Consider the following 19246-nt stretch of genomic DNA (forward strand, 5'->3'; position numbering starts at 1 on the left):
AGACAGTTCATCTGCTGGATCTGATCTCACTATAGTTGTTAAACGTGATATTCATCTTGTTGTCTCTATCTAAAAACTCTTATGTCTTTTAAATCACTTGTTCTTAGTTAACTGTTTTGGCTGAGTGCAAAGATAAGCTAATATATTAATTTATGTAACCACATACACTGATTCTGCACATTGACTGATTGCTTACCTTTATTGTTTAATTTTAATGTTCGTTATACTGTTATAATGGCCATTATTGGTTATTAAAACTGATATTCTGCAAAAGAGACAGGGTAAAGTTCATTCTTTTCAATGGAAATGAAAGGAGACAGTTATATTTAAGCCCTGTTTTGTTATAAATATGCAGAGTGAAGATGATGCTCATATAAATATGCAGCTACATGAGGCTGTTTGGTGTCTGTTAATCATAATATCAAAATGAAACAAATTTGACTTATATTATGTTTTCATTGTTTTTTGATGAGGTGAATGAGGTTATAAAGTACACTGTTCCCTTTGAAGATTTACCCATGCATCAGCAGGCAGTTTTTGTTATGTTTATTATTAAAATAAAGGCTGAGTGAATAGTGTATTGAATAAGCTAAATTGGCTGTAGTGTATGAGTGTGTGTGTGAATGAGTGTGTATGGGTGATTTCCAATATTGGGTTGTGGCTGGAAAGGCATCTGCTGCATAAAACATGCTGGAATAGTTGGCAGTTCATTCCACTGAGGCAACCCCTGATAAATAAGGGACTTGTGTGAAGAAAAATAAATGAATGAATAGTGTATTTTTAGAACTCAACAAATATCTTTATGGACAGTATACAGAAATTAAATTGAGATTAAAGTTTGTATTTATTTATTTATTTCATATATATGGCTTTTGTGTTTTATAGAATATGAGTTGCTAAAAATATTGGACGTGCATAGATAGATAGCATTTTGATTGAATTTAGTGGGCCGCTCTGGCCCAAAATGCCAAGGCCGATTTTTTGCCCCAGTCCAGCCCTGTTGCAGTACCCATATCAGTTTCAGTGGTGCAGCTCGTAAGACGCATGTCAACATGTTTTGACACATTCGAGCATGAACTCGGTTCGAATCCAGCGTCTGATGAACTCTTTCTTCTTTTTTCCCCCGCTACATATCAGATTTTGCTTACTATTTATCACGAGAAAGACAAGTAGGAATCATTAATAAGTTTGTACATCATATTTTATTTGCAGATTTATTGAATGGAAATGTTTCTGATTCACGCATGCAAATTCATCTTCAGATAGTGTCTTTATAGCAATGTGCGAGCAGTAGATAGCTCAGATTGCATTGGGAAAACAGGCGACCGCTGCAAATTGTGCTTTAATGTTTAGCTGGTCAAATGTATGGTATGGAAACCTTATATACCTGCTAGATGAACCCGTCTCATACAGCTGCCATTGCAAGGCTCAGACACTTCGTAGAGAGGAATTTAACACAACTGCCTATAGGAGTCGCCAATGGAAATAAAACAGACATGTGCGTACGCCAGCCATAAAGCTGGCGTGGAGCTGCGCACACGTTCAGTTAATCTTTAGTAAATCCAAACGTGAGCGATTCTGAGTGTGAAACCTGGCATACGCAGCGTTGATACATGAGGCCCCAGATCTGTGTCTGATTTAAGACCACATATGAAAGTGGCACAGATCTGATCTGAAAAGATCAGATTTCATGCGGTTTGGGCTGTTCACACTGTCATCACTCGAGTCACATGAGGGGAAAAAATCAGATTCGTGCCACATTTGCCTGCAGTGTGAACGTAGCCTTTGATACTAATGCTAATTTTGTTTTCTTATTTCTGCAATTGTCTTTTTATTAAATTATCTTTTGACTGTTTTCTTTGATCTATGAGGTGCTGTTTGGAAAAATGACTTAAAACGAAGTCTTTAATGTTGTTTATACAATTTTATTCATATAACACTAGTACCAGGAGTGCATGATACGCCTCATGCTCATGAATCGCATGCCACCAAAATTGCTGAAGTTTCTGTACTCTCCAGGCCCGAAGTGCCACATCCTGCCTCTGTAGTTGGCATGCTCATACATGAGCCAGTGGCCGTCCATCACATGGCAGGACTGGCAGTGAGACATGCGGTAACGGTCCATGATGTTGTCACAGTCATCCATCATCTCATACATCTGACCCATGAAGTTGTCCCTCTCGTAGATCCTCATTCTGTAGGATCCCCTGTACTGTAATGGAAGGAAACGTCAGTGGCAGGATTTAACATATCGTATAATATGTACATTTTTTTAAAGTGGTATTGAGCTTACCATGGGGATCATACGGCAGGACCTGATGCAGTTGTTCATTCCAAACATAGACATGTAATCAGCATAGTCACCCCTCCTAAAGAAATATCCACTTCCCATGTAGTTGGGATGATCATACATCATCCAGCAGCCGCTTTCCACTCTGCAGGAATGACAGCGGCTCATGTAGGAGGAGAAGTCACCACAGTCGCCCATGCACTCATAAGAGCGACCCTGGAAGTTCCTGTCCTCGTAGAAGACGACCTGAAAATTCCAAGATTATCTTTTAAGTTTTTTTTTTAGAGCCCAAATTAAATTTTTGAATGATATAGTTATTAAGCTCAGAAATGTGTGGAAATGGTGTGGAAATGATTACTGCATTGAAGTATACCTTGCCCATCATGGTTGGTGTTGACTGATGTTCAGTGTTTCAAAGGAGAAACTGAAGCTGATTCTGGTTGTTGACTGACTGCTGTCACCAGTACATATATACTAGACCAAGACTAAAGACTACACAGCCAATTGTTAGTTAAATCCTGACCATGCAGGTTGGCATAGAGACCATTCAATTGAAGAGTAAAATCCAGATCTTAGTGTTCACATTGTTAGGACTGTAGAATTTCTGAAGTGTGTGTAGATAAATTTAAAGAAAATTAAAAATACTAAAGATCTGTACAATTTTGTTGTGTCATATTTTGTTTATTTGGATTTAGAACAACAAGAAAAACATTATTCAAACAATGTCAGTTGCCAGGTAGCCTAAAGCAGTTTACAAATTAAACACACTTTCTTGGTTAAATGTTTGCTAAAACTATATTTTAATGTATTATCAAAATAATAATACAATAATAATAATAACAACAAATATTATTTTTAAAATTGTACAAATTATCTTCTATTCATCAAGATCATTCATTTTATCCAATATCAAGAGTTTAGATCTATTTTACAATTTAAAATACGCAGAATATAAAAACAGAACAGAACATAAAACATATATTTACTACTCAAAAACTCTGTCAAAGATGTGTAAATACTGATCGTTTGATCAACAATTTACTCAGGTTTTAAGCAGCTGATTCCCAACAAAAACTCTCCCAGATCACGTTTTTATGTCATTGTATCTTATTTTAACATAACAAAAGTAGGTTGATAACGCTTTAGTTTTGGTCACAAATCATGTTATTAACTACTGGCATATTACCTGCATATTATTATGACATTAGCTGTTCATTCGTAGTTATAAAGTATGATCCCTAACCATAACCAATACCTAAACCCAGCCACTACCTTACTAATTATGAAAAAGCAGCTAATTGATTATTAAGCTTTAAGGGTTTGTTAACACCATCAATTGTAACCAAAAGTATTACCAATGGGTTTTATCTAAGGGTGTCATTTTGTTGATTTTTTTTTGTCTTGTCATTGATAGTTTATATTGTTCATGCAGACTGATTTCAAAATGCAGAAAGTGCAAGTGAGTAGTGAGTATTACGCTGTTAAAAAACTGATGCATTTACATGGAATTTATGGATGTGTGTAAACATAACATTCTGTAGTGACTCTAGTTATTGCCCAGCAGGCACACACTGTCATAAGATGTTAATATTAGGTTCCATTTAGGTTGTAATGTCAGGTGAACAAAATTCAATGTCTAGCCAGCGTCTAAGTACAATGCTATTTTGATGTCCAATAATGATGTCAAAGTATTTAGAAAGTGACCAAAATCCAAAGTCATATTGAAATCAAATACTGACATTTATTTATCAGGCATCCAACGTTTGATAAATGTCAATAGTAGTAACATCCACACAATGTCAAGCTGTAACATCATTAGACGTTTATAATTGGGGTGTTGACATTGGCCTGACATTGAGTTCTGACGTCAACATGATTTTCATTTCCAAACAAAATGCAATGTCCCCTTGACATCAGGGTACAGTGTCAATCTGACGTCATATTGAAGTCTTGTGCCTGCTGAGTGTTTAAAGCCATTTTAGTTTTTAAACATCCGTCATCTTCTCATCAGTGACATGCATGTAAACAGCCAATGTTAGTAAAGACTTATGTCAATGTTAGCAAAGACAATGTTAGCTGCAGTTAAAACTCATCCATGTCTTGAGGTAGTTTATTATGATGTGATTTACCTTCTATGTGCGATTTGATTAGACTCGCAGGACTGATTTTTCTAATCCCCATAGATAAGAAAAAATAAAGTAGTGACTGCAGGTTGAGGGAAAATAGTGGAGTAAAATTACTGATACTGCACTAAAAAAGTACTCAAGGGTAAGTTAAAGTACACATTTGTAAAACTACTCAGTAAATTACAACTCATGAGAAAAACTACTCAAAACAGTAAATTGAGTATTTGTAATTAGTTACTTTACACCACTGTTTATACGTCTACACACCCTTCCTGTAATCTTCAGTAGGCCAGTGACCATCAGTGGGATGCAATGTAGAATTTGTCGGCCATTTGCTAATAAAACAAGGAGCAGCAAAGACTATTATGTATGGGACTTTGTAAAATTTGTCAGTTACTGTTACAGTTCATATGGACCAGTTTCTAATTCCTCTGGATCATAACATGTAGTCTCATTGATAATGTTTCCTCGTTTTTTGTAGTTTGCAAAATATGTTTTTAATTGTGTGTTATAAGTTGTAATTGCCCCGCAGGGCTTGAAATCACTTATCTGCCATAGATCAGTGCTTGTACTGTTTCTCTCAGATTAATCTGTATGCGGCTATTCACATATTGCATTCAAACCCACATTGAAAATGCAATGCGTACTTCTTTTACTTAGATAAATGCATTTCTGAACTTGCGATCATCTGCCATTTGTCTTTGTTATGATTAGGGTTAGGTTTAAGAGTAGAGAAATATGCTGGTGTTTAACTGCATTGCTTTATTGCATTCCTGCACTGGACTTGAACATACCTTCTGCAACTTAATAGCCATGGTTGACATTTCTCTCCATTTCGTGCTGAACACAGTCAACCAATCACAACAGACTGGGTCATTTTTCCAAACAGTGCAGATTAGTTTCGCGTGAAGGAGGCGTCGAAGAACAAACGAAACGCTGAACGAATCATATGGGAGTTGTTGGAATAATTAAGCAAAAATAAATGCATATTATAAGACAATGAAAGTGTTTTGTGACATTGCATGCATATCAGCCTGTTGTTAGAGACCCCCAAAACCAAAATGTGACCTTTTATTATGCAAAATAGGGTCTCTTTAAGGTCCTTCTCCTCTGATTTCTCAGTTTGACTAACGGCTCACTCCAGCGACAGTCCTGACTGTCATTTCCATAAATCATGTTGCAATTGTATTCCTCAATACTCAACATAAAACATGATCTCTAAAAAATTGAGTTATCTCTTTCTGCAAATAAACTCTTTTCCGTAGAATTCCGCAGATTTCTGCAGATTTTTAGCCCATCTTTAATTCTGTTTATTTACTTGAGTAAATGTGTAAATCTGAATTTATTCAGTTTTTATTCAGTAATTTATTACTTTTTATTTAATATATTAAGGTTTTAGTTATGATTCTCCGCTGGATACTCCCAAATAATTCTGCAGAAATCCGCAGATTTTTACCAAAATTCTCAGCAGAAATAGCAAAAAACATCCGCAGATTCCGTCTGGCCCTGGTGATGGCCAATTTACAAACAAATCATTCTTTTTACCTGGATCTTCTAAGTGACCCAGTCAAACCAGTTCACCAAATCAAACTGAATTGTTTGAAATGATTTGCATCACTAGTAGGCACTTAATGAGAATAACTGATTAAGCTGCAATGTGGCTAAACCAATGTCTTAAATGAAAGAAGCTGATAGTGTATTTCATAACAGAAAAACTTAGATTGATTATTCCTTTAAACCAAGCAACTCAGCAGTACTTCAAGTGCATTTGCTTAGGTTGAATTGTTCTCTGATAGCATTCAAAATGTTAAAAAAAAAATATCCAAAAGCTGTTTTATATGCTCATTTATTACTCCTTAAAATACAGCTAGAATCCAAAGGTCTATGATTGACCGTATCTGGTTCGCTGGTTTGAGCCTTGGCTCAGTTGACGTTTCTGTGTGGAGTTTGCATGTTCTCCCTGCATTCGCATGGGTTTCCCCCGGGTGCTCCGGTTTCCACCACAGTCCAAAGACATGCAGTACAGGTGAAATGGGTAGGCTAAATTTACGTAGTGCATGAGTAGGAATGAGTGTGAATGTGTGTGTGGATGTTCCCCAGAGACGGGTTGCGGCTGGAAGGGCATCCGCTACGTAAAAACTTGCTGGATAAGTTGGTGGTTCATTCCGCTGTGGCGACCCCGGATTAATAAAGTGACTAAGCCGACAAGAAAATGAATTAATTGAATGTTATAAAACATATGCCTTTAGAATGGAGATTAACAAATGTTTAATCTGTAAATCTTGCATTTTGCGTTCTGAAGTGATTTTGAACAGGTCTTGTGCTATCTTTGCTCAGAACTCATAGTAAACTATTTGGGGTTTGCGTTTTCAAAATAAAAGTCTCACTTTCATAGTAAGTTAAATATAAGTGTAAAAATAGCTAAAGGAGGAAAACTATTCTTGTTTTTTCACTAGAAGACGTTTGGCTGATCAATTGCAGCCTGAGGCATGCATATTAATGATCTACATATTAATCTGTGTTCTCTTGATAATAGGGCTGCTTGTCAGGTGTGGATGAATGACCTAAAGTAGGCATACATGCAAATGATGAGGACATAATTCATTATGTGCTGTTTGGAAAAATTACTTTCAAGACTATCTTTAATTTTGAATACACATGAATTTATTTATAAAAAACCTAGTACCAGGAGTGCATGATACGTCTCATGCTCATGAACCTCATGCCACCAAAATTGCTGAAGTTCCTGTATTCTCCAGGCCCGAAGTACCACATCCTGCCTCTGTAGTTGGCATGCTCATACATGAGCCAGTGGCCGTCCATCACATGGCAGGATTGGCAGTGAGACATGCGGTAACGGTCCATGATGTTGTCACAGTCATCCATCATCTCGTACATCTGACCCATGAAGTTGTCCCTCTCATAGATCCTCATTCTGTAGGATCCCCTGTACTATAGTGAAAGAAAAGCCAATGCCATGGTTTAAAATATGACAGATTTAAATTAAATGTAATTTCAAATTTAATATAATTAAACTTTTGTGGTAGTGATTTTGAGCTCACCATAGGGATCATACGACAAGACCTGATGCAGTTGTTCATTCCAAACATAGACATGTAATCAGCATACTCTCCCCTCCTGAAGAAATATCCACTTCCCATGTAGTTGGGCTGATCGTACATCATCCAGCAGCCACTCTCCACTCTGCAAGAGTGACAGCGGCTCATGTAGGAGGAGAAGTCACCACAGTCTCCCATACACTCATAAGAGCGACCCTGGAAGTTCCTATCCTCGTAGAAGACGACCTGAAAATCCATAGTAAAGCTTTTAGTGATTTAAATGTATTCTATGTTTTTCTATTGATTTAAGCTAAACTTTCTAAATGCTAGATGGAATAATGTTTACCTTGCCCATCATGTTTGCGGTGGCTGATCCTCAGTAGTTCCACAAAGGGGAAGCTGAAGCTGATTCTGGTTGTTGACTGACTGCTTACAACCATACCTTTATACTAGACCTAGACTAAAGACTACACAGAGCCTATTGTTGGTCAAATCCTGACTGTGCAAGTTGGCATAGAGGCTGCTAGTATGCATAGTATCTGCATCTTAGTACTTTGTTAGGAATTTCTTCTAATCTTTCTTTTTTCTTTGTGATTTCTTTTTAATACCCCTTTTAGCAAGATGTTCTGTAACTTTTTGGTGTCCCCAGGAAGAGGAAATAAAAAACCAAACAGGTAATTTATTATACCAAGTTGAAAATCAGTGCTAATAGAATTCCCTATAACTTTTGGGTGCTTGGATTCTGTGTATGTGCCTTTAAATAAGGCGGTTTTCCCTACCCTTTTGAGGGATGTAAACAAAAACATTGGTCTTAACGTATTTCCAGTCTTACATTTTTAATTTCCATAGCTCCCGAGAATTCCAAAGGGTCTACATATTGATAAATAATATTACGACAGCTGTTTTAACATTTAACATTTAGATATGATTGAATTGCCTCTTGTTACAGTTATTGAAATAGTTGACAACAAGCAGGAAATGTTTATAGGCCAATGACATGACCACATGTCAGTTTCTGATACCTAGATGTTCAGGTAGTTGACCTTAAGGTTAGCAAGTTAGCCTTCACAAAATTTACTTTTTACAGTTTTTAATAAACAGGATAAATACAGAAACTGATGGCAAAAATAGCCGTGTTCAGTCTCATGTTAATAAACTGAAACCAGAATTGGCCAAAATAGCGAAAGGTACCAAAATAGCGAACTGTACAATACCTTTTTTGGCACTCTTTCACCAGGTTCACTATTCACCAAGTTCAAAATTACAGCTGTATCGAAAAGGTGGAGTTAGACATGCTGCTGATCACTTGGTTTATAGAGAATTATGTGCAATCCTGTGAATAACACACAACAAGCCAGCAGAACAATAGCCACCTTTCCACAATCGCGCCTAAAATGAGCGAGCCAGGGCGAGCCAAGGCCAGTCGCGTTTCCACTGTCACTTCCAGGGCCTTATCGGGCCAAAGCGTGGCTTTCTCGGGGCCAGCAGCCGGCCTTTTTCGGCCCGCCGAATACCTTGGGCCAAAGAGAGCCAGCTGGGGCTTTGGGGTTGAGTGAAAGGAGAGGCGGAGACACTTTTCTGATCGCACAAGAGTACATCCGCCAAACAAACAAATAAATAAATAAGGGGAAAAAAAAAAACATCTAAGCAGGGGTCTTTTTGCGTTTGATCATCCTTATGTTTCCCTAAATAATGAATTTTTAATTTATAAGTGACATTCTTTGCTGCGTCCTCCTCTATGTTTTAATAACGCATAATAATCTTTACACCATATTAAAGACACAGCAGACAGTAAAGGTTGTCGAGAGTTTTTGTAAAGTTTAAAAGGTGTGTTTGTGCGCGTTTAGATACCTGTATGTGTGTGTGAAACTGAGCAAAAAAGCTCTCCCTTCACAGCTCTGTTGATGTTGTGAGCGGCTTCTTTCTTTTTTTTATTTTGAAGATAATACACAAAATATGAACACAACAGAAAGACACAACTTAGTGTCATATCTTGATAAAATAGCCTAATCTATATTAAAATTATTTAAATTACAAATGTAGATTATAATAATATCACATAAAATAAACAAACCAATATAAAACAAATAAAAGCTAGCTATAATAATTCAGGTATATATAAAACAAAAATTAAACAATTTTTAAACCATATTAAATTTTCATTTTACAAAAGCCTATCTGAAAAAAAAAGATTTTAGATCTTTTCTTAAAACAATAAACACTGGAGGAGGTTTAAAATATTATTTATAAAGTATTTGAATACGATGATATTAATCAATCATGTCACGCAGTCCTGTCTGCGCAGCGCCACTTTACAAATGCATCGGGGAAAACTGCAAAAGTAAAAATGTGTTTTATGTCCTCAAACAAGTGTTTATGTGTTTATGTGAGGTGGTAACATTTAAAGATGAAATTTTAAATACATGTAGAGCTTTATTAGTAAAAACCTGCTGAGCGCAACGAAATAGGCTATATTACTATAAGCTATATGAATATGAATAGGCTATATGACTTGCTCTTATGTGCTAAAATACTTAACACTTTCCTTAAGATAACAGAATAATATCCAACATCCTTAAAAAAAGGGCAATCACCTATTAAGTGTCATATAGCCTAGGAAAGATTTACGTTTCAGGTCTCTCCGGAGCATTTGGGCTGAATGTTTGACAGCGTCTAAATGAGGATGTTTTAAAATACATTTTCTACCAAGTTATTAATGGAGAATTTCTGACGTGTATATTATGGATGGGTGCGCTGCTCTCACTGCGCTGGGTCCCTCCGTTAGGGGCAAGCAAGACCACTCGATCCACGATGCCAACAGTCGGTCGGCAAGTATGTGCATGTGCATATAGACATACAACATAATGCTGTACAGTAACGTGTCGTTTGTTTGTTTCGGTTGTCTTCATTTTAATGGTTTTGTGATGATGTGATGGTGTGCTTTATCTGCCTGATTCCAGCTGAAGTGGGCGGGTTGTGTGACGTTTGATTCGGGGGTCGTTCTGGGGGCGGGGTTTGCGTGACGCGCTGCGAGTTACTAGCCTGACAGTGGAAACGAGACATGATTTCAGCCTCACTACTCAACCTTTCAGGCGATTGGCCCGGCCTGGCCCAATAAAAGCCCTGGCTCGCACTGGCCCAATAGTGGAAATGCGACTAATGACTCCGTTTACATGGACGTGAGTAATCAAATTATTTGCCTTTATTTTAATTAGACAATTACTTGATTAAGGTGTTTACATGAATTACGTTTTCAATGTTCCTTTCATGACCCCGTCGTAGATGTTATAGTTTATAAGTCGATTAACGTCATTACGTCCCCACGCTATTCACGTTTTCTCCACAGTTTCATGCAATTTCAAGTGTTTCACTTTTATTTTGTTGACTTTAACTGCAGTATAGCTCTTTCACTTTCATTCATGAACATTTCATGCATGCCCCCCATGACAAACAAGATATTTGATACTGCCTGCCGTATGGCAAAAAAACCCTCTGCATTTCACAATGCAGGCGTCTGTGGTCAATCTCAGTAGGTGCATAGAATAGTGTCAAAGTGTAATAGTTTAATTAAGGTGTTTACATGTCTGTACAGCTTTTGCTGTTTAGTTCGATTATCACCTTAATTGTATTAAATTTATTAAAAATGGTTGTTTACATGGTAGACTCTTTTTCAGAGTATTGTCTTAATCATATTAAATTCGGATAAATGGTGTCCATCTAAACATGCTTATTGATATAAAGAGCAATTTTTGAATACACAGCAGAGTTATGACAACCATAACACAATGACGGCATGCGCCAATAAACAATGCTCAAACAAGGCTTGTCGTTTTCTTTTAGCAGCACTTGCCAAGCAAGGACATGATCTGCTTAATGTCCTTCATTGTTTTTTACATGGCAGTTCACCTCGTCAACTAAATGCACATAAACTTGCTTGACAATTCTCAAAAAGCAAGCGGGATTTTTATTTACTTTTGTGTATTTGCTCTAAATGCTCCTGCTGTCTTCTGTGCCTGGACTTCAGTTTTATTTGCTACATTTAAAAAGCCTGTTTTCTTTGAGCAGGTAAAATTCTTGGCACAGTTTACGTCTGACTGCTTGTATTAAAGGAAAATTTGTATTCTTGTGTTGTGAAGTAAAATAAAAAAATGGCAAATGATGTATGAAAGGCATCGTCTATGCACTGTGATGCACTGAGATATGGAGTTTAACCGAATCGTTGATGTGTTAAATGTAAGTAAACCGTGAGACCAGTGTCTCATTTCGTCTCCTGTAGTGTGCCAGAGAACATGCCAACCAATGTCTGCCCATTCCCAATGTGTGTTTCACATTGCCATTCCATAAAGTCAAGCATGTTAAATTTTTTCCCTCATGTTCCAAAATGAGTCGTGACATGGGTGACACTGACCAATAGGAGCACATAAGGTCTTCTGTACACCATTTTTAAAATGGCACAATGAAAGGGAGGTGACTGCTTCCATGAAATAGAAGTTATGGCAACAGTATGCTTGTTTGATGGCTCATCTCAGAAGTACCATGTCAGAATAAAAAGATAAGTGTTGCAGATTGATAGCCGAGGCAGTTTTGCTGCCTTGAATACTGGAACTTCTGGGATTTATGGAGCTTATGTATCATTTATGTTTTTTTATTTATTTATTTATTTTTGATAACTTTAGGTGTTATGCAATAGCAAGAATTAAAATTGTGTGATCTGAACAGGGCTTTGTCATTAGGGATTAAACAGATTGCAGCTGATCTGTTATCCATTACTTTTAGTTCAGCACTCCTGATCAGATCCTCTGATTAAGTGTGCAGTTTTTTACTTGCACACTTATAAAATTTGACAATGACAAAATCTGTATAGTGCAGGAGCAAAAGAATGAAAAGACATGGATTGGAGCACTTTGTGTTACCCATAAATATAATGATGAAGGCAGAACAGTTTTGGACACAACTGTTTATTATATATGACATTATGACATGATAAAGTGGCAATAATTGAAACGTTACCACACATATGATGCAACATTGTTTTTTACAGTATTGGTTAGTTTTTTACGTTACTAGTTTGAAGCCTTTTAGGGTGCTTTCACACTTAGTTTAATCGCCTTGCCATGACCAAGTTCGATTGTCCCTCCTTGCCACCTTCTCGGCTGGTTTGTTCACACTGTCTTTTTTCCTTCTGAACCCTGGTACCCTTGCGTCATTGAGCTGCTGTTGTGTGTACGGCTTTTGCTAGGTGACGGACACGAAAGCAAAGCAACAAATTGAAAAGACGTATGTACATCGCGGTCATTCTGCTTTTGCTAAATCTTTTTGTTTTGAACATACAAAAAGCGACTTGCGTCCATCTGCCGCAAAAATATTATAAACATTCAGAACATCACGTGATGTCTGCAGAAGCTGTTTTTGGAGGAGACAAGCAGACATAATCAATGTGCTTGCCCTGGCTCAGTTGTGCTTGTCATCAATACATTTTTTGGTTTGTTGAACAGTTGACGGTTCACTTCCGTTATTTGGTACGATTGCATTCATTAATACCAGAAGTGAACCGGACCGGAGTTCGCATAAACCATACTCCAGACCACCAGTTCAGAAGACACGTTCACACTAGCTAAACGTGCTGTACTCTGACGCAAAATTGCTAGTGTGAAAGCACCCTTAATAACAATGGGGAATAACAAATCATAATGTGGTTACTACTGTAAATATTATTCATATATAAAATGTTAAAACGTTAAGTTATTCAGCAGGTGACTCAGGGGAAATTGTATTTTTGTTATGTATGGATTATTTAAAAAAAACTAAAAAAAACAAGTGTCTCTGTAATTAATTGTAAAGCAAATTATATTTGCCATTTTTACACTGACACAAAATGTCAGTGAAATATTGAAAACAAAACCGTTATCAGAAATTAGTTTACACTTGTTGAGGTTTTCCTGTGTATTGTATGGATTCATAAATTAAAGGCTAGAGTGGCTTGCAAATATTATGACCCACATCCAGTCTGTGAGTGTAGATACATTTAGTAAAACACCTGTGTTTGCAAAGGTGTCTATTTTAAAAACATCTGATTGTACATTGTCTTCATAATAGCAAAAAAAGTCATAAACTGAAATTCAGATACAGTAATTGGTTATCTGACCAATAAAAGCAGAGTAGGCTTCTAAAAACAATAGGTGTGAAAGACTGAATCATTAATTATTTGCATACTGTTAAACTGGTATTGTACAGATTATTTTAAAGTTACTTGAGAAACTATATTTGCATTTTTCTTCTATAAACTTGTGTTGTTTTATTATTGTATGTGTTATTAAGGATTTTCAAGACATTGTTTGATATTGTACAGAATTAATTTTATTCATGTAAGCCCTAGTACCAAGAGTCCATGATACGCCTCATGCTCATGAACCTCATGCCACCATAATTGCTGAAGTTCCTGTACTGTCCAGGCCCGAAATGCCACATCCTGCCTCTGTAGTTGGGCTGGTCATAAAAGAGCCAGTGGCCGTCCATCACATGGCAGGACTGGCAGTGAGACATGCGGTAACGGTCCATGATGTTGTCACAGTCATCCATCATCTCGTACATCTGACCCATGAAGTTGTCCCTCTCGTAGATCCTCATTCTGTAGGATCCCCTGTGCTGTAGTGAAAAAAACCCCAGTTATTTTTAAGTTTTGGATAAGGTTTTTGACTATATGATTGTTGGACAACATGTTTCAGATTGAAATAATCCTCTCTTCTGTAGGATTCTGTAGGATCCCCTGTACTGTAAAGTGTAAAAAATATTTGTCAAAAAGAACAACCTAAAATGTAAATGCAAATCTTTAAAGTATGTAGTTGTTTGTATATATGTATGTTTGTATATAAATATAACCATGATTTAATGGTTAGAGAGTTGTACTTGTGATCCAAAGCTTGCAGGTTTGAGTCCTGAGTCTTTGTGTGTTCATGGATGTGAGATGATTTGGGTAAAAGCACCTGCTAGATGCTTAAATGTATGTGTATATGTTGAAACAAAATTCCAATCATATCTAAACACAGCCAATAAGGTCACTTTTTTTTCTCTAGTGCTGAGTTGAGAGAGACTGGACCTTCTAAGATTCATCCATAAATATTTCTGAGCTGAATGATTTCTGTATGACAAAAAATGTTGCAGCTGAATTTTTTTTTTCAGAATGTAGCTCACCATAGGGATCATACGGCAGGATCTGATGCAGTTGTTCATTCCAAACATAGACATGTAATCAGCATACTCTCCTCTCCTGAAGAAATATCCACTTCCCATGTAGTTGGGCTGATCGTACATCATCCAGCAACCACTGTCCACTCTGCAAGAGTGACAGCGGCTCATGTAGGAGGAGAAGTCACCACAGTCGCCCATACACTCATATGAGCGACCCTGGAAGTTCCTGTCTTCGAAAAAGGTGACCTGAAAATTCAAAGTTTAAGTTTTAGTGATTTCACGTGAATTATGTCAAAAAGGACTATACCATAAAAAAGGACTATAAACTATAACTGTTTGAAAATGTGTGATGGAGTGAGGTTCACCTTCATATTTGCACTGGCTGATTCTCAGTGGTTCCACAAAGGAGAAGCTGAAGCTGATTCTGGTTGTTGACTGACTGCTGTCACCTTTGCTTTTATACAAGACCAAGACTAAAGACTACATGGCCTCTGTTGTTTGTCAAACCCTGACTGTGCAAGTTAACACAGAGGCTGTTTGCAAGCAAAGTATCTAGATCTTAGTACTCTGTCAGGACACCTTTGTGTTAATTAATAGTTTGTAAAAATTTAAAATCTTGTCTCACACAAGTAACTCGCTTTGAATTACTTTTTACATTTTACGCATTATTACGTTTTATTTTTAATTGTTTTACCTGGCTGAGGCTTGAGATAAAAAATAAATGATAGAGTTTAACAACCTGTACAATCTACATCTTTATTTTCCATTAAAGAAAAAAAAAAAACTTTTTTTTAAATTATGTACAATTTTTTCTCTGAGAACTTCCTCATTCCACATTTATATGTGTCACATACAATGTAATGTGCTTGCTACTTAAGTAAATTCACTGTCCACTGAGATAAAGATGGCAATAAAGCAAAAATAAAATTCTGAAACAATAAAATAATATTATATTAAGGCAAAATACAATTTAAAAATTTTAATAACATAATAGAGAACAGTAATATGATAAAAAGAAAACAACATAAACAAATCAAAATAAATCTTTCAATTTTTTTGTTTGAATAAATTGCTTCTCATGGCCTTAACACATTTATAAATTGTTTCTTAAAAGAGCAAAACTCAAGTTATATACTAGTTGCTCAAATCATACTTTTTATAAAGATCAAGTCCAAAACCAAATCACTTTTTGTATGATTGTAGTGAAAAAAACAACAACAACAACAACATTTGTGTTTGTGTTTGCTAAAGTATTCAAATCCACTAATTGATCTAGGTTTTAGTTTCAAAGTAATGAGTGTCGCACATGCTGCTCTGTGAGATGGTTTCATTTTGGGGTGAGGATGAGACTTTCAATACTAAACAGCCTCTCTGCTGGTGCACTAAAAGGTGTTGCTGTGTTCGTTTCTAAGATCTTCAAAATCCTGGAAAATCATGTAAACTACCCATTTTTACACGATTTAAGGTATTGTTGATTTTCCTCTTCAGGGAATGCAAAGAAATAATTTTCATGCGCTTTGCTTTGAAGAGTCTGCAGTGGCTCTTTCTGTGGTGCCTCAACAATAAGAGTGTTTAATGTCAATTATTATCATGATGTTTTCTTTAATTTCATCATCCTTCAACCAGTGAAACTTAAGCTTTGGCTGGGTTACAGCAGGAAGTAAACCTTCCTCACTATCAAGAATGGTGCTGAACCATGTCTTGATAGACTCAAGAATTTTAGAGTGGTCACAGAAATTCTAAACTAACATATCTGACATTCATATAAGGATAATCAATATGATGCCAGGGAAAAGCAGAATGTCAAGTTCAAACTTCAAAGTTCAGATACATAAAAAGTTTAAAACTGCACTGACACTATTTCAAGAGAAATTGTACACAATTTGGACGCATGACCCCGCGTTTCCGGTCTGACGCCTTCGCTTGATAAATGGAAGTCTATTGGAGGAAAAGCTCAGTGTGACCGCAGCTTAAGAGTGTTGGAGCAGGGTTGGAGCTAAACTGTGCAGCAGCCCTCCAGGAATTGAGTTTGACATCCCTGCTTTAGACCATGGGTCTCAAACTCAATTCCTGGAGGGCTGCAGCTCTGCACAGTTTTGCTCCAACACTAATCATATATTTGGACCTCATTTGAACAACTTAATTATTTGGATCAGCTGTACTTGATAAGGGTTGGAGCAAAACTGTGCAGAGCTGCGGCCCTCCAGGAACAGGGGTTCTCAACCTTTCCCACCTCATTCTCAGAATTTTTTTCAAAGGCCCATAATGATTGTCTAGAGGAAATGCTTAATCTAAAGCTTTATTTATTAGCAAAACACTTCTTTTGCCTTCTAATATTCCCTTATTTTTTTTACATCATTTTATTTATAAAAAAAAAAAAAACATGAAACATTGTGTGCATGTGTGTTTGTGTGTGTCTGTTGAATTCAAAGATATGGCAAAGATAATATAAATCACTTATTAGAAATATGTTATTAAAACTATTATGTTTAGAAACGTGTTCCCTTCTCCCAATTCTCGTTTTCTATTTAACGGAGAGCAGATTTTTTCAACACATTTCTAAACATAATAGTTTTAATAACTCATCTTTAATAGCTGATTTATTTTATCTTTGCCTAGATGACAGTAAATAATATTTTACTAGATATTTTTCAAGACACTTCTATGCAGCTTAAAGTGACATTTAAAGGCTTAACTAGGTTAATTAGGTTAACTAGGCAGGTTAGGGTAATTAGGCGAATTATTGTCTAATGATGGTTTGTTTTGTAGACCATTGATAAAAATAGAGCTTAAACGGGCTAATAAAATTGACCTGAAAAAGGTATTTAAAAAATTAAAAGCTGCTTTTATTCTAGCCGAAATAAGACTTCAGCCGACAAATAAGACTTTCTCAGCAGAAAAATATTATCAGACTTACTGTGGAAAGTTCCTTGCTCTGTTAAACATACTTTTAGAAATATTCAAAAAAGGAAAAAAAATCAGAGGGGGCTAATAATTCTGATTTGAACTATATATATATATATATATATATATATATATATATATATATATATATATATATATATATATATATAAAACTTATGTATATATATATATATATATATATATATATATATATATATATATATATATATATATATATATGTGTGTGTGTGTGTGTGTGTGTGTGTGTGTGTGTGTGTGTGTGTATGTATGTATGTTTAGCTCCTGAATTCTTTACTTCAGTTATTTTTTACAACTGCTAAAAAAAATAAATAAATAAAAAACACAGCTGCTTTGAATTAGACTGACTTATATTTATCTATTTATCTACTATTTATATCCATTTAAAATAAACAACCTAACGCTAAATGTAAAATACATTGAAAACTCTCATAGGGCTCTATTTTGACAGTCCATGCACAGAGCACAAAATGCAGGGCGCAAACGCTTTTAGGGCGTGTCAGAACGCATTTTCGCTAATTTAAGGATGGGAAAATCCGCTTTGCACCGTGGCGCATGGTCTAAAAGGGTTGAGTTTATTTTCTTAATGAGTTATAGGTGTGTTTTGAGAATAAACCAATTAGAGTCTCATCTCACATTCCCTTTAAGAGCCAGCTGCGTCGCGCCATAAACGCATTCGCTATTTACAGGACGTAAAGCAAGTCTAAGTGGAAAATCTGAGCATTTCACTAGTTAACAATTAACAGTTTTTTTCACGGAAAACTGTTAAACAGAGCATCTACTGCGTGAGAATGAGAGATAATGGATCTACTTTCACTTTCGCTCTTGGATAGGGAAACCTTTACGCACAGACATCAATTAGTCTATAAATAATTAATTTCGTTTGTTAAGCGCAAATGTTAGTTTCAAAACTGTTTCTAAATTCAGTTCTAATTTCCAGCAAACGAATAAATGAACAACAATAACGAAGTGTGCTCAAAAACTTGAGTTATATCCAAATACACCTGCTATGCCCCATATGGTCTAAAACCTGACAAGTGGGCAAATCTAAGCTTGTTTTTAATAAAACAAATATAAATATGGGTATAATAAATAATACTGCTAATAATAATAACATTATACAAAAGCAAATTGTTATGAATGAACTGAAAAAGCCTCCCGAGATGAAGAAGACATAAAAGCAGTGATTTTTCATATTTATGTAGGCTAGAAAATAATGTTTTGTAATATTTTAATCCTTTATATTTATATCCTATATCTATTCTTATTATATCCTATATATATCCTTAATATTTATATTTTTTCATATGTAAAGATATTTGCCTATTGCTCTCTTGTGCGTATTAAGCAGTGTGTAAGCGAGGCGCAACTCTGCGCCGGAGTTTAGACCGGGTTTGTCTTGGTCTAATAAAAAATCTATTTTAGTTTTTCAAAATAGCAACGCGCCAGCGGTCCGCCTCAGAACGCCTTCCTTTTTAGACCAGAACACCAATGGGCGCACATCTGAGCGCAAATGCATTTGCTATTTAAACAGCGTAGTGCAGCGCCTCAAAACGACTCTTGCGCCAAGCTGAAACTACCAAAAGACTATTGCGCCGCGCATTGCACCACATTGCCCCGTGTGTATGATAGGGCCTTTA

The 19246-nt window shown here is 36.1% G+C and overlaps 3 protein-coding genes across 3 annotated transcripts; all 3 read right to left on the reverse strand.

Moving 5' to 3' along the window:
• Nucleotides 1-1904: 1904 nt before the first annotated feature.
• crygm2d15 (crystallin, gamma M2d15) lies at nt 1905-2735 on the reverse strand. Its single transcript, NM_001002582.2, has 3 exons — nt 2664-2735; nt 2294-2536; nt 1905-2212 (listed from the first exon to the last, which is right to left on the reverse strand). Exons 1-3 carry the CDS (start codon nt 2673-2675, stop codon nt 1940-1942), a joined length of 528 nt encoding a protein of 175 aa, NP_001002582.2. The 5' UTR covers nt 2676-2735; the 3' UTR covers nt 1905-1939.
• A 4322-nt stretch (nt 2736-7057) lies between these two features.
• crygm2d18 (crystallin, gamma M2d18) lies at nt 7058-7895 on the reverse strand. The gene is made up of 3 exons (NM_001002142.2): nt 7822-7895; nt 7479-7721; nt 7058-7368 (listed from the first exon to the last, which is right to left on the reverse strand). Exons 1-3 carry the CDS (start codon nt 7831-7833, stop codon nt 7096-7098), a joined length of 528 nt encoding a protein of 175 aa, NP_001002142.2. The 5' UTR covers nt 7834-7895; the 3' UTR covers nt 7058-7095.
• A 5919-nt stretch (nt 7896-13814) lies between these two features.
• crygm2d17 (crystallin, gamma M2d17) lies at nt 13815-15093 on the reverse strand. The gene is made up of 3 exons (NM_001099243.1): nt 15029-15093; nt 14667-14909; nt 13815-14120 (listed from the first exon to the last, which is right to left on the reverse strand). The coding sequence occupies exons 1-3, from the start codon at nt 15032-15034 to the stop codon at nt 13848-13850; spliced, it is 522 nt and encodes a 173-aa protein (NP_001092713.1). The 5' UTR covers nt 15035-15093; the 3' UTR covers nt 13815-13847.
• Nucleotides 15094-19246: the final 4153 nt, after the last annotated feature.

The sequence above is a fragment of the Danio rerio genome, chromosome 9, assembly GCF_049306965.1.
Source record: "Danio rerio strain Tuebingen ecotype United States chromosome 9, GRCz12tu, whole genome shotgun sequence".
NCBI lineage: Eukaryota > Metazoa > Chordata > Actinopteri > Cypriniformes > Danionidae > Danio > Danio rerio.

Coding starts and splice junctions, on each gene's coding strand:
- crygm2d15 (NM_001002582.2), bottom strand. Junction 2,213..2,293: donor CCTGCCGTATGATCCCCATG/GTAAGCTCAATA, acceptor CTTCCATTACAG/TACAGGGGATCCTACAGAAT.
- crygm2d18 (NM_001002142.2), bottom strand. Junction 7,369..7,478: donor CTTGTCGTATGATCCCTATG/GTGAGCTCAAAA, acceptor CTTTCACTATAG/TACAGGGGATCCTACAGAAT.
- crygm2d17 (NM_001099243.1), bottom strand. Junction 14,121..14,666: donor CCTGCCGTATGATCCCTATG/GTGAGCTACATT, acceptor TTTTCACTACAG/CACAGGGGATCCTACAGAAT.